Source organism: Hesperophylax consimilis, chromosome 12 (genome assembly GCF_061612785.1).
Source record: "Hesperophylax consimilis isolate HC1 chromosome 12, BYU_Hcon_1.0, whole genome shotgun sequence".
Lineage (NCBI taxonomy): Eukaryota > Metazoa > Arthropoda > Insecta > Trichoptera > Limnephilidae > Hesperophylax > Hesperophylax consimilis.
This window is the reverse complement of record NC_142847.1, coordinates 18,683,383-18,703,166: the sequence shown is the minus strand read 5'-3', so window position 1 is coordinate 18,703,166 and position 19,784 is coordinate 18,683,383. Positions and strand designations below refer to the sequence as shown.

Sequence of the window (19,784 nt, the reverse complement as noted above, 5' to 3'; positions counted from 1 at the left end):
CCAAGTAGATTTACTAGAATAAATCATTGATTCTGAAATGTAAAAATTAATTAAAGCAGTCAAATGATCAAAAAGTTAAATTAATAAAATAACCTCACTATAAAATATATAAACATGAAAGTAATTTCCACAATGTTATGTAAAAAGTAATTTCTCCAATGAAATTCATGTTATTTATTTGCGTAACATTACCTAATTCAAATGAATTTTTTTTTTTAATTTTTTTTTATTTAGTAGCTATATTATACATTTTTTTACATTTTTATAAGAATATATATATAAAAAATAGATGTTGATTATATTCATAGTCCTCCTCACTAGGAGATCCTGTGCTGAGGGGGACTAGGTTTTGGATAAGTTATTCAGATTATTTGGATAAGTTGTTAATTAAACCTATCAATTTGATTGTCCTGAAACGAGAAACCTTCCGAGTTGGACAGTCAAAGACTTACTAGTCTGTATTTGTATTTTTTAATATCTAATAAATAAATAAAAATGAAATATACTTCGGAAATTTTTAATAAATTTCGAAAAATATTTTCCATTTTGGTAGCATTACTTGAAAATATCATTGGAATTATTTTAAGAAAAACAACTTTTTTTCTGACACTATTTACAAAGCGTTAAAACTAAACACAAAGACAATGATAACCGAAATAAACTAACTCAACGTAGAAGACAACGATGGGGGAGACGCGAAACTTAATTTTCACCATAATATAGTCAGAATAAAATGCATGCAGCAATTTCCAGTTGATGCACGATCCACTGCTACACATAGATGAGCTAATTCAACATAGTTTACCGGTGTTCATTTGAACGTACCACCTTATGCTGCTATGATGGATTGTGATATGTGACGGTCACCACAGTGTATCACACTGTCAAAGATCTTATAAAGATGGTCGTTGTAAATAAATGAAAAAATAACAAACAGTACAACTTACTGGATCGTCTGTAAGAGTGATAGTCGCCATCTTCAGTTTATTTAAGTTTTTTTTTCTATGAAGAACTTGGGAGAAACAATGGAAAATCGCGGCCAAAACTTTACGAAAGGCTGAGCACAGAAGGAGAAATGAAATGAAAATCACAATGTTCACATCTGGAACCTTAACGACACTTTTTCTCTTTATTTTCTGCCAAAAAATCGCCATTGTTGAAGTATTCCATCATCCCAATGAGATATTAATTGGTCATCTTGAAATGTGAGAGAAAAATCATAGCCCCGTAAGCGACGGGATACTTTTAAAACAAACTCTAAAATGACTGTTAAATAATGATATATTTATAGCACAGATATTTTAATATGAATTATGGGAATTGTTTTTAAAATGGAGTATGTCCGTATCTTTTGTGAGATTCGAGAATTCGACTGTTTAATCAAGGAGAAAAAACCACTTTTTTGAAAAGGTAAGTAATTTTTGTGGTGAAAATTAGCATCAAACAAAGAGAATTATTTTCAATAACATGCCCAGGAGGCGGATTCACGTTCTCCATCCCTAGTCGAGGACAATGTCCCCAATATACCCATCTTCCTCATTTCACCCTTTCAACCAGAGCGAATGAGATGGTTGTTCAGTCTATGCCAAAAAAATTAGGGGAATAGGTACTTACACTAAAGACATGTCCCTAGTCAAGGAAAAGGAACGGGAATCCGCCTCGAGAACACAGTTATGAAATGAATTTCGATACAAAATTCATTCGTGTTGTAAACATAATAGATACCTATCAATTAGCACAAGGTAAAAACTAATTATTGAGAGTTCACAAAATTGATATATTTTAATGATAATTGCATTAAGTCACGAAATATTTTAACAACATGCACATTTGGAATTCACAATATCTCACTTATTGCGTGATTCTGTCAATCATCCGTCCCTTAAATCAACTATTTATTGTTTCATGGACAATATTTTCATGCTGCGTTCTGCCGAATGACCGCCTTGTTTCTCCATAACCATCGAAAAATAAAATCGAGAAAGAAAACAGTAGAAAGTAAAATTGTGGAAAAAAGTTCAAAGGTTCTTCGCTAAAAATATTGTATTTTTGTTGGGTGATACATATTAAAGGTCTTTTTTACAAAGTGTCTTCCATATCAATGACTGTTTCCAAAGATTAACAATATTATGAATTGTGAATTCTACATTTGCGTGTTGTTGGAAAAGAGCGTGAATGAATTTCGTTGCGTTACGAACAAAAGCAATAGTAGTTTGTTGTTTTACTAACAGAAACCAATCGTGTTTGGAAACTGATTAAACGTGTTTTTATAAATTAAATTAAAAAATAACGATTGAAGTTAATTGCTAAAAATGGCAGAAATTTAGGTTTTTGGTAAGTAGGTATGAAAAAGATATCTTCTGTGTCAGAATTAAGCGTTCTAGATTATTGAGAAGGTATTCATTGTAAAATACTCCCTGATAGAAGACCACCATTCGGAGTTGAAAAGTGGGTGTAGAGGGGTTTAGCCGTTTTAAGTAGCTAGACCTGAATAGCCAGTCAAATGTAATAAAAACTTGGACCTTAACAAAAACAACAAATGTGACTCTAAGCGCTCCATACAAAATATGTGTAGAATTATCTGAACAGGCCGAATAATCAATTTTCCAGGCTTTAGAGTCACGGGTTCAGTTGTCGATGTTGTCGTCCAACCTAGGAATAATAGGAAAGGAAAATGAAAAAGAAGAAAATAAAAATTGTTCTACATGATCATGGAAGCGTTTCCAGGTCACAAAAAAATACAAGGCGCCTCCCAGAACTGAGTATGACGTGATATTAACTTTATATAACTGTAACCTTTAGTGTAACTTATGCAAAGCGGGTATTTTTGGTTGGTGGTCAAAATGCGTGACCGATATGGTCTGACGGTGTCACTTTTTACCTTACTCATAATAATACTAATTACTTATACGTAGTAGTGACGGCAAAGGTACACATCGAAAATTCGCGATTATTCAGAACAAAAATGTATGGGTTATTTTTGCTAAAACTTTTTAGAACAACTCACACCTTGTATTCTGTAGCACTCAAATAATTTAAGGCAATATCTAATGTCCCACTTCTGCACTATTTTGTGTTAGGTGCTTAGGCAAAATGACAAGCTTTTTGGAAAAAAATATAACATCTTGTCTAATTCAAAACAAAAAAAAACTGAATCAATTGAAACTGGATAGATTTTAACATCACGGTTAATTGGCAACCGTAAATAATATGATGATTTACTTCGTAAGTACTAATTAAACCGGGCCTAACAGACGACCTTGAGGGGTTTTGTATTCCAAATAATTCAATACAAATAATAATACGGATTCATTATTATTTCTCACTTCATTGGACAACAATTGTCGACAGTTGGTAAATAGGTGTGAAATTGATTTTTGCACGTCTTAATTTTGGTGCCAAGCAAGAATCGACGAATAAAATAATTACATTTTTATCTTTTAACACATACTAACATGACTAATTAGTCGGACTTTATCAACAACTTCAAATTGCAAATTTGATCCTTTTCATAGCCTGCGCCATTACATATACGTTAACAGGTCTTGGTGTTTCTTTCCTTTGAAGTATTTTGAAGGAAATCAAACCACAGTTTAAAGCTAATTTCTAGCTCTTATGGTGTCACATTTTTTTGCAGAATTTAAATATAATATTTTTCGTAAGTTTTGTACGGGATGGAGGATATGCTTTCAACGTATGTAATAACGAGTTGTGTGTAGCGTATTTAATGGTCTACGCATCCCGAGAACAATAACATACAACCTATAACTAAAATGTCCAATTAGGTTTCTAATCTAGGTTATGAGTTCGACTCCTGACCATTACATAGCTGAAATATCGAAAACAATGGTAGCTTCTTTCCAATCGAATGAAGAATAGAACTAATCTAACTCAACGCTTTAAACTTTCTTTGTAATAGTATCTTGATGACTTCGGTGAAGCGTGCAAGAAATTGTTTCAAATAATTCAGTCGCCATATTTGGTACATATAAAGAATAGTGCGTTAGATTAAATGTTATGTATGCGCTAATAAGACTTTTCCCATAGATATGGACTGTTGCTGATTCTCTAGTTACTTCCTTCAGTGGCGGTTCGAACTGTAACAGATTTGATGTTTTAGCCATAGAGCTATACAATTAGAGGCGATATTGCGTACCTATACCTCGTCGAAACTTGTTCCACTATTAGAACGCTATAAGTGGTGCGAATATACCGGATTCGGTCGTTTTATTTAGAGCGTTGGGAGCAATGGAGGTCAATTGAAGGTAAAAAAGTAGAACCTATATCTAAATATAATACATCACTGGTTACGGCATGCATCAGATAATAAAAATTAATACAACGTTTACTACACGAACTCGTGTAACGAATTGTTTTATTTTTGTGATAGCTCGTTGTATACTCTGCTTTTAAATATAATATACATCCCTTGGAAATATATGTAGATATTAACTGTCGTAATATAATATCGTTTTTCATGAATTCTTTAAATAATATTATAAGAATTGATTCGAAACTATATCGACTACGACTTTTTGTGAATCCATAACATCAACAGTTTCAGGTTATTTTAAAAAGGGCTGACCTTTTTACATTGTTTTCGGTCTTCCAGTTTGGAAAACCATCCTCTTTTTACCTCTAAACTAGCCGCCTTTGACTGCTACCATCATTATTTCACGCAAATGGACGAGAGAATGCTATCAAATTATCTACCATTAGCTTGACGACTGATACAGAAATTAAACGGGCGTCAAACAGACCGTGACCAATAAATTAATAAAATATTTTATACCACTTCTCGTGTAAACGCATACGTTAAATATGGGGAATTAGTTTTTAACTAGTTCAATAACTTAATAACAGACAATATACTTTTTTCTTTATATTTTGCACTGAGACGGGAAACGATCCAGCAAACTTTGTTTCAAATGCGAAAATCACTTACCATACGGAGGACATTACGTTCCAAAATTTATAAATTACGGAATCCATTTATATTCAAAGATGCCAAAGAATTTCTATAAAAAATCCAGAGAACATGAACACAGTTTAGTTAAAAGCAGTTATTTGAATTGTCTAACAGCTCAATGGCTTCATTAAAATAAACTTTTTTCATTACTGCTGAGCATAGACATATGCAGAGATGTGCAAAATGGGTACCCAAAACCATTTGAAATGCAAAATGGAAATGGGTCAAAACTTTTCCATTTGAAAATGCAAAATGCAAAATGGTTTTTAGAAAAGCATTTCAAATGCAAAATGCAAAATACCTATTTTCAAAATGCATTGAAAATGCAAAATGGTTTCTCAGGTCAAACAATCAAAATAATTATATAATTTTTAAACAATTTTGTCATTTAATCAACATCAATGTAGAACAAACATATTACATGATGGTAAATCCAAAAACACCACGACTACAGATTATGAAACCACAAAAAATTTGCGCGGGACTAATGTTGCCAACGTAAAAACATAGAAACTGCTATCTAACATTTTTATTATCATTATTAACAAAGCGATTTTCAGCCCACTGTGCACAGTGTTTTGGCTTGCAGTGTAAATAAAATATTGTAAACTAGACAAAGCATACTCATATGTTAAGCATATAAGCATTAAAATGAATCATCAACATAAAAAGAAAAAAATTTGAACTTAAGGATTTAAAAAAAAAAATCGCAAGTTGCGCCACAATACGAAGTATGTCAAAAAATACAAATAAATAGTAGTATATCTGTGTGTAAGGATAGAATGGCCAACCTTATGATTCCAGAGATAGCCTCATTTTTAATGTCAGTGCCATACATTTTTTTCTTAAAAAAATGATAACTCCTTCATTTGTACACGCAATTGCTTCGTATGAAATTTTATAGCATAGTAATGATCAGCAGAATCCATTTCTAGCCAAAAAAATACCATTGAAAACTCAAGTCTTTATGTCTATGAAAGGCGATTTTTAGCCCACTGTGCGTCATGGCCCCATGTCCAGTATTTGAATCAGTATTTTTTGTAATGGTATCACTCAATTGCCAGGGCTCCTACCAGGGAGCAACTTGACAAATGGAAATTATCTCTCATAGCGAGGTTGAGGACCGACTGATATTTGGGGCTTTTGAATAAAAGATGAGTGGAGATAGTAGGAATAATGTTGCAAAAAGCATTTAAAATGGAAAATGCATTGAGAAAAGCATTTAAAATGCAAAATGCAAAATGGTTTTTAGAAAAGCATTTAAAATGCAGAATGGAAAATACCCATTTTGCATTTTGCATTTCCATTTGAAATGGATTTATTTGAAATAAAGCACATCTCTGGACATATGATCCTATGTTTGTGCTGCTGAGTAATTTTTATCTAGCCACGATTTCGAAAATCACTCAAAGCGATTTGCGAACTTGCTAACGAGCTTAAGAATTGAAAAAGTGTACGATTAAGATGAACGAGACAACTTGTTTTTGCAAAAAGACAATTAATATACATGATTAATGACCCATTTTTCAAGATACCGTTAGCCATCAGGCGGGTAATCGTGTTTTTATTTCTTTACAGTAGAAAATACAACAGACATTATTTATGCATCGAATAAACATTTTTTTTATATAACTTGTCTATAGGAAATCAATGCATTAATTTGTCGTATTTTATTGAATACAGTAAAATTAAGTTGGACGGTATTTTGGCAATGTTCCGTTATTCTAGGTACTTGAATGATAAATCAACGGGAATAACTTTATTTTAAGGCGATGCACTACGTAGTAATGCAAAATCACGGGTTTTTGGTTTTAAAATTTGGTCGCCTAGAAATGTTTCAGATGTTTTAATTAAATACTTCGAGTAGAATACATCCTGGCTTTTAAAATAATCGAGTATTTTTTTTAGATAAGTCTTTTTATAAGCCCAGAAAAAAAATGTATAAGACCTATGAAAACTGTTTAAAGTTTAAAATCTCCTACTTACGAAACCCATTTTCGGTTATGGTTTTATTGTATAATGTGGCAAATTAGGTTATTTATAAAATGATCGAAAAACATTTAAATATTTGTGCCTGAACATCCACAAAATAAAATAAAAGGCACTTTTTGGCCATGTTTTTTTCTTGCATAAATCAAAAAAGGTAGATGGTGTTAAGCGGAAATTTAAGCCTTATCGCCATCTAAGTAAGGTTTGTTATTGATAGCGGCTCGATTTAAAATATTACACGACGTAGTGCATCGCCTTAAGAAATTTCATTGTTTTATTGTTGGAGCAACATAGGAAGGTTTTATTTTTTTGAAACTCCTACTCCTAAAATTTGGTAAATATTTATTTTTTTGGGTTGGGCGTAGTGACTTTTTTAAGCAATGTTACGGGAAACACTGAAGAACATCAAACTCCACGTGGGACAATCAATACCAAGACATATTTGCAGCAGTCAATTAGGATTATTATTTTTAGGTTCAAACATATTTCCACTTTGATGGCCGATTTCGCCTTTCGGATCTGACGCCTGGAGGCTGTTTCGTAGTTACCTAATCTAATCCTTACTGGAATCTGTTTAGAAAATACATTGAACCTTTCCGAAGTAACATTCCAGTTATGTTTTAAGAATCTACTCCATACAATAGGTACAATCTAGGAACGCAGCGAATGCAAAAGCTCCCACAATCACGTTCTGTCACAGAGAAAGCAATCAAACCATAATCGACAAAGAAAACGGGACTTGATAAAACAATAGAAAAAACGAATGCGTGTGTAATTATGATCAGCTACAATGGCGGCAGCGATTACTATTCTAGAACTAATAATCGCCAGTTTTGTTTCATGGTCTGAATGGTCCAAATCAAAGAACGGTTTAAGCATGACCACACAGGTAGCGAAGGTAGCACCAGGTGCATGTAGGAGATATGTAGGTAGGTACTGACAGTAATCAAGGGGTAAGGTGAATTTCTTTACTATCACAGTGAAGAATAATTGGGCAGGTATTTCAATTGCGTTTTAAGGCGAAGCTTAATGCCAACTTACTATTTTGATTAATCTTTATAACGAATTAGTGTACATTATGAATTACATTATAAATATGCTGTAGATAAATTGTAGTTTTTCCTATCGTTTCGCTTGAGTAGAATACAAATAAAAAAAAAAAATCCTCAATAAAAAATATAAATGTAAACTACTAAAAAAAATATTTTTTCAATAGAAATGTATGAATGCATAAAGAAAACAACTTTTAAAAAATACAGTATAATAACTAAGATTATCTGTGACAGTTTCACTTGGTTAAATCTTTTGCTTTCTTATAAAATTATATAAAAAATAAGTAAAAACCAGTTTTACTCTTGAAATCGAATGTTTCTAGATTCCGTTTGTCAAGCGATTTTAATGCCTATTACCTAGAATAAGGCACACCAAGAATATACACATGTTTGGCTTGTAGCTTCCTCTTAAGCTCGGCTTGTAAGATAGTTGCGTACTCTCTGATAGGAGTCCTGGCAAGATAGTTGATATACCGGCCCATTGTTGGTGAGGTTTCCTTTCTAAATTTAATATATTATATGATAAGTATTATTCATTTTAGCAACATATAGCATTATATGCCATTTCTCTTATGTGTAGTCTGTATAACAAAAATTAAATAAACCTATTAATTCAAACATATCTATGGCATGTTTACAAGCGGGAAACTGGTGACTCTACAACACATCCGGAGTTGATTTTGTGGTAGATATAACTTTTTTTTAATTCAAGCTTTTGTTTTTGAGTAAATTGATTCAGAAGTTGGAATTTTTTAGGTCAATTTTGAAAAAAAAATTGGTCACTAGGGGGTTAACATCAGTGATTTAATGTATTTTAAAATGCGTCAAAGCGCAAACCCGGCTCCAAAAGCTTTTTTAACCGTTTAGTTAAGAGTACTGTAAAAAATCGAAATTTTCAGATCAGAAAAAAAAGTATTTTTTGTTTCTCCACGTGATGTAGATTTGCCAGTTTCCCGCTTGTACTAAAAGTTTCCGGACACCGTGTATATGAGTACATCACATTTGGAATCTATTTTGTGTATAACTTTTTTTATCATTCGTTTTCTAAGCAAATCGAGTTCGAAGTTGAAATTTTTCAGGACAAATATGAAAAAAAGTCTTTCGCTAATCTTCTCAAATCGCTAGGGTATTAGTATTGTCTTTTAAAATGTGTCAAAGCATAGACCCAACATTATAATTTTTTAACACTTAGTTGCCGTAAAAAACTGAAAAATGTTTAAAAAAATCTGCTCAGATGAATGAGATGCAGTTTCACCAGTTTCCCGCTTGTACTATGAGTTTCTGGACGCCGTGTATTATTATCCTTGATCTCCTAGACATGTTACTTTCATATTTCTTTTCTTCTCTGCTTTATAATGTAATATATATGTAATTCTATACAAAAGTATCCAATACTTAAAAAGAACATTTTGTAAATGAATTTATTGATGACCTTACTTTTATTTTTTTATTTTATCAATATGTATTATTTGTTAAAATGTTCCTAATAAACAATAAAATTAAATAAATTTACATTAAAAAACCTTCTCCTTTGCCAAAATTTCGAAAAAACAAACAAGTATGAAATCGAATTCTTGTTTCAAATCGAGGGCCAAATGAAATTAAAAAAGGAGTTTTCGTGTTACTAAAAAGCAGAAAAAGACAATAAAAAAAAAAAAAATTCCTACCTGTCTATCCTCGATCCTGTACTTGTCGATCAGGATGAGAGCATGTTGCGCACGTGGTGCGTGCAGTTGCATGCGCGCGCCTCCCCGCAGCGTGAGCATGAGTGCTCCGACGCGCGGGCACGAAGCGCTGGCCACCCGCGAGTGCGGCACGGCACTCACGCACGCCAATGGTTGGCCGCGCCCGCCGGACGCGAGTGCGATACCCCAATGCGATATTCCAAGCACGGTCACGTCGGAGAGCTGGAAGAATGAAACAAATGTAATTCGTGTTGGTGGTGAGTATGATTTTACTACAACAACTACAATACAGATTAGGAGACCCCTCTTGGGCTGGTAAAATAATTTAGTCACTCTTACCTGTGGTGATCCGTCCACCACAAACAGCCTAGCAAAGTATAGCGGCCAGGATTTGGCCATCTCCAGCACCCTCCTGAGCACGTGAGCCCTGTGGCGGGACTGGCCCTGGCCTTGAGCATCCTCGAGGGACACGCCGAGTGCCCTAAGGGCGGCCGCCCCTGAGCGTACCTCCGCCTGGGAGAGGCGAAGTGATGGGGATGGCCCTAAAACGTCTGTCACCACCTGGAAAAAAAAAGATTTATTACTGTTGGTCACTTTGCAGTTCTTTTCAGCAGTTTTTAGTCTTGTGGTTAAAACATTTATTTAAATGTTTTTATAAATTCTGGCATTTTATTTAGTAGCATTGCGGGGTGAGCAGTTTGATTTTGGTGTACTGCGCTATGGGGGTATGTGAAAATTGGTCAGAGATTATTTAGACTATGTATTTTCTTTTGAATTTGGGTGAGCAATACATCATTTTTCGTGGAAGTTAATCATATAGGTATTATTGGGAAGGATTTTATTTTTACAGTGGTCAGGTATTGGAGTAAAATAACAAAAAAAATGATTTGCGGTCTTTGAACCCAAGAAACTTGTTTGATTCTACATTAACCCTTTTAGAATCATAAATATTTTGACAAAATATGCTGCAAAATTCCAGTAGAAAAGTGCATTTTTATGGATAATTTTTATAAAAAAGAAAAACACTTTACAAAAACGCCATTTCTGTTACAATACACTAATTTTCATAATTTTTTCAACATTCTCTTCAGAAGGTTTCAAACTATGATAATTAAAGCACAGAATTTGAATACTACATACTATATTTATTGACAAGAAAATTACAGAATATATATGGAAAATGTACAAGATTTATTTACGTTATTTTTTAAGAGTGTTTTCCTACGCAAACACCATGCAGTCTTTTTTTACACAATGAGCAAATCAGGTTGGATCTTTTCACAGCTACTGTCCTTACTGCTGCATGGTGACCGGGTATGTCATCAAAATGACAATTCAACACCTCCAAAAAGTGATATAAAGTCATGAAAGTGATGAAACAAAAACTATGTTAAATAGGTTACATAGGTAACTATTAAACATAGTTTTTATTTCATCACTTTTAATGACTCTATATCACTTTTTAAAGGTGTGTAGAATTTTCATTTTGATGAAATATCATGGAACCGAAAGTTCGAACGCAATTTAATGAATAAAAATATAAATTCGGGAACACAACCCCCACTAACGCGCGCCAAAAGTGAACTGTCGAAAAGGGCACTACTGCGTCGCTAGCATTATTTGCACACATATCTATGAGCGCCACGGCGCTCTTCGGCACCGTAAGGGTTAAAAAGAGATTATGCCGGAATCAAATGATTTCTGAAATCAATTATCTATGTAATTGAAATCATGACCGTATTAGTCCCAAGCTCATAGGATGGTTTTAAATGGGGTGCCCAAGTAGAAGGAACCCAGAGGCTGACTGAGGAAAAGGTGGAATGACTACTTGGTCCTCTAAAAAGATTGGAGCAGGGTGAGAAGACCAGATGACAAGAAATAACCATTAGAGAATATATTAAAAGTTTATTATTCACAATACCATGGAATGCTCGCGAAACTGGGTCAAGGTTTCCGTAGTACGGTTGAAGTGGGTAGTATTAGCCGACGGTAGTAAAGACTGAATACTAATAATGCTGCACGCTGCGTCGGGCTTATTTATATTGTTCGGCCGGTGGCAACAGTATGTAGATGAATGGCAACTAAATCGAAGCCACTTGCTTGGTCTGGGCCTATCGCAAAGTTTCGGCGGCGCGGCAATTATGCATAGGCGGTAGACTCGAACCTTCTGGCGAGTTGTCGTAGTGTGCCAGACGGACTGCGATAGTATTGTCGCCGATAGACAAGTAGGTGCTTGTAGCAAGTAGGCTGCTTTGTTTACCATTTGGCTGTCAGTACGTACCTGCAAGTACGTACCTAAGTAGGTCGAGCGGTTTATTATTAATTATTCAATCTGGATTCTTCTCGACGCTACATATGTATCATCTACTACAACATTATTTGGTTTCACAAACCTGACAGAAGATCAGATGCATCAGTTTGGGAGATTGCACCTCCTCGAGTGGGGTGAAGATCTCCTTTCTGACTGTCAGTTTCCAGGGCACCCTGTTGTAGGTGAGCCGACTGGCCAGGGTCGGCGCTGGTAGGTTACCCCCCACGGTCTTTGGAGGCAGGATCACCTGTTGGAGCTGGAGCTCCTGCTTCGGAGCTGGCGAGCTTAAATAACCGCGGTATTCTTCCACTGGAAAAGGTGAAATCATTAATAAAATGATTCAATAAAAAAAAGATGTATTTGCATATATACAATGAGTTGGAAAAATATAATTTCTATTGTAGCCTCTTGACAAATTATATCTTCAAACTGTGCAGAAGTAACATAGGCCCAAAAATGTTAAGCTATGGTAAAAATCTTTAACTTTTAAATTAAATGTATGTGTAATTGTTCCATTAAGCTTAAAAAAATATTTGAGAAAGCATCTCTTTGCAATTGATAACTGTTACTTCAATTATTGTTGTTTTAAATGCAAAAATAATGAACTTACTGTCAATGCGATCCGTCTTGTCTGTCACGTGAGTTGAGACAGAACTTCTTCTTTCAGCTTCTAATCTTCTGTCCCTTTCCTTCTGGGCCATGTGAGTCTTAAAGGTAGGTCTCTCTACATTCTTAACAGGTTCTCTATTCAACGTGAATCTATTCACATCGTTCCTCGCCAGTTCTGTTGGCTTACCGCCCATCAGCATATCCCGAGAGTTCTTTCGTCCATCCATTTTATTATCATGGAACTTGATGCTGTCATAACTGTCTCTAGAGATCTTGTGCTTTGACTGATCTGGACTGAAGTTATTTTGAGTGTGGTAACCATTTTGTGTATAACTCGGTTTCCGGATCTTATCTAAATCATCTTCCGCAGCTGAAGCTGAATCGTCCCATTTTGGACTTTCCCTCGGTCCTCTCATTTTGTTGACTTCAAACCTTTCAAACTCATCATGCACTTGCCTGTAGTTAGTATCGCTATGTTTTGCGTATATTTCGCTGGCAGTTTCTTTGTCCCAGTCGTTTTTGGGTGACGTCGATATCTTGCGATGGTTTTCGCTGTGGATTTTCTTGTTGTCGTACATTTCATTCTTGTTTGGTGGGGAGTAGCTCTTCAGTTCCCTGTGATTTCTTTCGATCTTCGGTTCTGTTTTTTCAATGTCTTGATCCCAGGAATCGGAACGCTTGAAAGAGTCTTTTCTGTCTCTACGTCTGTAGTCACTGTCCAAGAATCGACTAGCAAATCCTTCGTTAGCAATTCTGGGTGATTCCTTAGCGTACGACTGACCATACTCTTCTCTACGCGAACTTCTGTATTCTTCTCGTTGATACTTTCCATTTTGTACATTTTCAACATTTTGCGCTTCCCAATTAGCATGGAAGCCATTCCTTTCACGACCGCTGGTTCCATAGTTCTCTCTGTTCTGATGAACTCCATAAGTGTCTCTTTCCTGTCTCATTTGCATAAAGCTGGCAGGTTCTACTGGTGCTGGTGGCCCCGGGATGGGTGGGGAGTGTGGGGGAGGTGGAGGTGGCCTGTTGGGGGGAGGAGGAGGAGCCTGTCCCGGTGGAGCCGGGGGCAGACTGTGTGGACTAACAGGCATAGGGGGAGGAGGAGGTCTCCAGTTATTGCTAGTGGGAGATTGCGTCTTCTCCATTTTCTGTATTTGTGACCTAACACTTGGCATGTCGGGTCCTTCAGGAGAAGGCATGGAAGAATCAACTGTATCCCATCTTCCTGTTCCTCCCAACTGCTGTTCTAACATCAGCTTCCTTGTGTCCTCTAACTTATTGACTACTCTGGCAGGTTTTTCCATCTTGGAGGAAGTGCTCCTCACTGAGTGGTTGGCGGTCACTTGCTCTAGTCTCTGGCGCATTTCAGAGCTGAGTTTCAATTTGCCGACACTACCCGGAGAAGGTCTTTGAGCACCAACTTCAAAGCTTTTCTTGGATCTATGAACATGAGAGATGTTCATTTCTTTAGTCTGACTCGAGATTGTAATGTTGTCAACTTCAAACTCATCCCATTCAATACCGAAAGGAGAACTTTCAGAATTGTTCCTACTGACATTATGGTGCGAGGGAGGAGAACCTCTCATTTGGAGTGAGTCTCTCATCTGGAGTGAGTTGGGTCCTTGGCCGGACTGTGGAGTAGTTTTCCTGTGATGTTGCCTCATCTTAAACTGGATGAAATCTTCTCCGTTAGCGTCAGGGGAATCGTGCGGTGGAGGCCAGCGCCATTTGCCGATACGGACGGTCTTGGCCCTTCCATAAGGGTCGAGGAATGGCCTAGCCTCGTTAGGATCTCCCAGTTCTAGCGGTGGAGGCATTGGGGGAGGAGGTGGTGGTGGAATTCCTCCCCTAGACCCCATGGAAATATTGCTCTCAGTAGAAGCTTTCCTTGATTTTAAGTCGCTCAAGACGGAAGAGAATGAGTTGTTGGAATTGCTTTTGTTGAAGCTGGGTTTTCTAGGAGGTGGGTGGTGCATTTGTGCCTTCACCACAGTGTTTCTATTTTCAGTGGGCGGAGGAGATGTCACCTCTGCTCCTGCCACTTGCTGAGAGAGTAAAGTCTGTAGGGCTTGATTTTGGGCTAGCAGTTGCTGCTGAATTTGGATATTTTGAGCCATGGCACTTTGAAGGAATGCGCGTTGCAAGTTTTGTTGGTACGCAGCAATTTCGCCGTTTTGCGAGGCGGGAAGTTGCACTCCTTGCATATTGTAAATTGGTACAAATCCTTCATTTGGAGTTGAAGTGGGCATCATGGGCATCATCATGGGCTGTGGGCTTAATATTCCGCCAGCCATCGGGCTAAAACTAAAGCTGGAAGGACCGGCAGAACTAGTTTGGTGAGTTGTGCCTCCTCCTTTAATAGCACCTACTAAGTTATCCTTTTCAGTCAATCTCTTCAAGCTATCATTGACAAAGATCGGTTGGAATAGGTCAGTAATGTAATCGTCGACAGAAGAAGCTCTTTCATTCTCTGGTTGGCTGGCTTCTGTGAAGGAAGCTACTTCTTGATCTAGGCAGGATGAGCCGCGGCTAGTTGGCCTGCCCCGGACTCCGCCCCCGCCTTTAATCTTTCCTTGCATCTTCTCTGCATTGACAAACACTTCCATAAGTTCGTCAGAAACATCGGAATCGTAAAGTCCATTCACGAAATTGTCAAAATCATTTCTACCATCTTCAGTAGAGCTGGAATCAAAATCGAACAATACACTAGGTCTCCTGTTCATGCTAATTTCGCTGAATTCGTCATCTCCTCCTTTGATACTGGCAGCAAGCGATCTTGCATCGGATAGTTCATCCAGGTTACCATCTAGAACTGGTGAGAATAGTTCGTCAAGGAATTGATCCACATCAGAGGCTTGGCTTGGGACTCTGACTCGGCGAACGTGAGAAGCTAGGCTAGGTGCTTCTGATGTATCACTCATGGCTGACGACCTGTGAGGAAACAAATATTCATTTTAATATCGTACAATAAGTTAACGGAATGAAAAGTAAATGAAAGCCTGGAAAATAATATTTGACTTACCTTACTCCTCCAAACTCTGAATTCTTTTCAATGTGAGCTCTGCTGGAATGAGATCCAGCAGGCGCTCTCTTCCCTGCATACTGCGACTTTATGTACCTTGGAGTTCCTCTGTTAGAAGTTCCCACACTGGAGTTAATATCCGGATATTCGAAATCCATTTCTTGCTTTGACATGTACGTATTGTTGGACACGGCTAACACGGGCTCAATCTGTCCGGATAGTTGCTCAACGGAGTGATATCTTTCGTTCAAACGTGATGTGGACAATCCCATATCTGCCAAGTTAGTCGGTGACGGAGGACTTTCAACTCCTAGAAGGTTGTCAAGAGATCTGCTTCTTACTTTCTCTGCATTGTTGTCAAAGTATCTCTCGTTAAGTGCGGACTCTCTTGAAAGCACGTCGTGAGATGTCTTTCTGTTGGAGTTGTATTCGCTTTCATTTTGACTCATGTTCTTGGGGCTGGCAGAAGTTTTCCTGCTAGGAGAAGTGTACTCTGATAGCATCTCATTGTTGGATGTTTTCCTGGAGGACGATTGCATGGAAAACTCTGATTTGTCCCTTGAAGTCTTCCTGGAATCTGGTAACGGACCCAGTAGATCTTCAGCATAGCTGGAAATAGATTTTGCAGGAGGCTCTGGTGGTGGAACCTAGAAAACAAACATAAATATGTATGGATTTTTAACTGCCAAACCTTTCACCACTGCAATCTCATCTAATATATGTTTTGTATTCAACAATAAGTTTGATCTGTTTGTAGCACATGTACTGCTGTAATTTGATCTTGAATGTTCCTTTTTTTTTTAGTCAGAGATTTGTTTTTTAAATTCCTTATAAGATAGTTTTACTATATAAAAATATCATGACGTTAAGTGTACCCAAAAAATTCCATTACCTGTGGTCTCCTAGGCGTGTGTTCAGGAGTCTGCTCCCTAAGGTCTCTGGTCTCCCGGACCTCCCTAGGCTCTCTGAGCTCCCGGCCGTCGCCCCCCCGTACAGGGGGCTGAGGGGCCCCACGGCGCCCCATTCGCAGGGCGTCACTGCGAAGGGCAGGGAAGGCAGGGCAGAGCTCCATCTCGCCCACTAGGTCGAGGACGTAGTCTAGTCCGCAGGAGTCTAAATAAATTATATCACCGTGTTATTATGATTTATTTTGCAATAAGTGTTTTAAAAATACAAATTATATTGTGAAATATAAAATATTATAATACAAATGGTCTAGGATGTCTTTTAAAATCTTTCAAATCTGTTTTTTTGTATTCTTCAATAAAGACTTGCGTACAAAAAAAAAACAAAAAAACTTGCAAAATCGTCTAAAACGCGCATCGTAATACTCTAGCTCAGTACGATTTAGTCAAAGCACTATGTATGTATAAATGTTGCCATGGTTAGCTGCCAGTTATGAAAATCAAATATTCTATTCGGATATAGAGGAGAAAACTTAATTTACAGGAAGATTTTTTTTTTTTTTTTTTTTTTTTTTTTTTTTTTTTTTTTTTTTTTTTTTTTTTTTATTAAATATCAAAAATAATATACAAAAATCAAAAAGTCCCAATAAACTACTTTAAAGTAGTTTGTCATTAAAATCAATGTTAAAAGAATGTTGGCATATCTTGCTTTATACAATACGTCAACCTTCTTATAAACTATGTTCTATTATTCTATCTCAAACATCGCCATGTACTTCTGCGGCATCTTCAAATATTTCGCGCTGTAGACTGAATATCAACAGAAATTTGTAGATAGGTGAAATTGGTTAACGGATGTCAAAAGACAGTCAGTACAGAGCCTTGTATTTAAACGCATGGGAACTATATTTTCACAGCATGCCACAGCGGGTTTTTTATATTTAGTGTGCATGGACGGTGAAAGGTTCAATAAGGAAGTTGAGTGAAAAATATTTTGACTTATAAAAAATATGTTCATGTAGATCAAAAAATATCGATTTTAAATATATAAATATATTTCTATATTATTATTCTTAGAATTAGTTAAACGTTCTTGAAAAAGCATTCAATAGAAATAGACCGTATACGCTCCACGATTGGTCGAAAGAATTCTGACGTCACATGTGTCGTGACTTGTACGTACAACGGATCACCTATGGTGCATCTCTTTCTATTACATGAGAGATGGTCGGTTTAGATGAGAGAGGTGTATAGGCCAAACGTTTATTTGGGTTTGTCAAATATATGTACGTATTTGTTGTTATTATTATATGAAATGGATTTCTAAAGATACATATTCGTATAGTGCTTTATAATAATATGTTGTTTATTGCATAACTTAGAAGTTTTTATTATTATACATGTCACATAACATGTGATACACTTCAGGCCGCCGGCCGCCCAGAAAAGTCTCACAGTGAACTGGGCTGTAAACCGTTATTTTACTTTTGGTCTTTACTTTTCTGCGCGGTGGTCCTGAATTCGCGCGGGGCTCGTCAACATATAGCGACGGAAATACCGTACCGGGCGGGAAAAGCAAATATTCTAACTTAAAATATTAATTTAACTATGAAATCTTAATCAATTTTCTTTTTTTTTAATAACATCAATTCTAATAGACGGTTAACATTGGTAAAAAAATTACTGGAATTCCTTGTTGAAGAATTAAAAATTTTTCCATACAAAATGCTTAAGCGACGTGGTTTTCACAGTTCGAATGACGTCACACCCACACCCCGCCTCTTACCGCTCGGATTCCGCTCGTTCTGGCGGGCTTAATAAAATTTAAACTTTGAGAATTAATTTAATTATGAAAACAAACTTTAAAAAAAAAAAAAAAAATACCAGTATTTAAGTTTGAATGCGAACATTGATAAAAAAATATTTAAAAAAATGGACTCAACTTCCTTATTGCCATAATTAAAAAGCAATTAACTACAATTCTTTACCTGTCATAACACCGCCATCATCCAGCACAAGCGTCCATCCAGAATCCTGCTCGATGCCCGCTGCCATAACGGCAGTGGCAGCTGCCTCCTCGCAAGTGGTCCAGGCGTCCACAGCCACCCCGGTACTGTTGCCGTCTGGAGTCTGAACTGTCAGCGCCACACCAGCGTGCCGTCTTGCGCCGCGCCACTCTAACGCCGTGGGCGGGTAGCGGCGCGCCACCTGACTCGGCAGTGAGGAGTGGGGGTCTATGGAACCACCCAGGGAACGGAGTAGCAGGAGTTGTAAGGAGGAGCGGTAGTTTGCTGGAGCGTGGTCTGTGATGAATTTTAGTAGATATCTGAAAGAAAACGAATATCGTATACGCGAATGTGAATAAATTATACCCTTCCAGTCAACTTTGAAAGAGTTATTTTAGTTAATTTACATGCACAGAAAGTTTTTAACTAAATATTTCATCATCATGTTGGGTATGATATATATATATATATATTATCAATATATACGCACCACATGCTGGAAACTGGCGAATCTACATCACATGTGGAGTCGATTTTGTGATATAACTTTTTTTGATTCGAGGTTTCATTTTCATGTAAATCGAGTCCTAAGTTAGAATTTTCGAAGGTTGAAACATGCCAATAGTACAGTTTGTTTCACAGAATTTTGAAATAAAGTCATTATCCAAGAAATAATACTGAGAAACAACCGACCCATGATGAAATAATAACAAAACATGAATTTTAACTTTGAAATTTGATACATTTTTCAAATTCTGTGAAACAACCCGACCTTAGTGTAGAATTTCATTGATGCATTTTATTTGAAAACATATTTGTTCAAAATAACAAACAAATATTTGAATAATATTATGTAAGAAATTTCTGTGGACATTAAACTGAGAATGTATACGTAAGAAAAGAGGTTAAAATTACAATATAACAGGTTTATTTCACTATTTGAGGTTATACTCACTTGCTAAGAGCAGGCCCAGGCTGGAAAGCCGACAAGCAATGATGCATCAGCTGCCAGACCTTCTCCGGGTTGTCATTCCTCCAGGCTTGATTGCAGAGCTGCACCAGGAGCTCGTCCCTCAGTCCCCGGGAGGCGAGGCCCTTGTGCACGATGTAGTCGGCCAGGGCCTTCTCGCGAGCACCGCTCAACTGAGCGTCGTTGCACCAACGCAGGATGAGCTTGAACACTGCTAAAGAATCCTGGAAGTCCTGATCCCTGGAAGAAGAAAAAGTAAA

General features: G+C 36.8%; 1 protein-coding gene across 1 annotated transcript in view; it reads right to left on the bottom strand.

Annotated features, from left to right (window-relative positions):
* Myo10A (unconventional myosin 10A) overlaps positions 1-19,784 on the bottom strand; it is a 254,254-nt gene that overhangs the window by 97,442 nt on the left and 137,028 nt on the right. Inside the window, exons 15-22 of the mRNA XM_089638199.1 lie at positions 19,510-19,764; positions 18,537-18,874; positions 16,536-16,756; positions 15,644-16,290; positions 12,617-15,552; positions 12,089-12,315; positions 10,035-10,256; positions 9,678-9,917 (exon numbers count right to left, since the gene is read on the bottom strand). Coding sequence (XP_089494325.1) covers positions 9,678-9,917; positions 10,035-10,256; positions 12,089-12,315; positions 12,617-15,552; positions 15,644-16,290; positions 16,536-16,756; positions 18,537-18,874; positions 19,510-19,764 — 5,086 coding nt within the window. The remainder of the gene's footprint in view (positions 1-9,677; positions 9,918-10,034; positions 10,257-12,088; positions 12,316-12,616; positions 15,553-15,643; positions 16,291-16,535; positions 16,757-18,536; positions 18,875-19,509; positions 19,765-19,784) is intronic.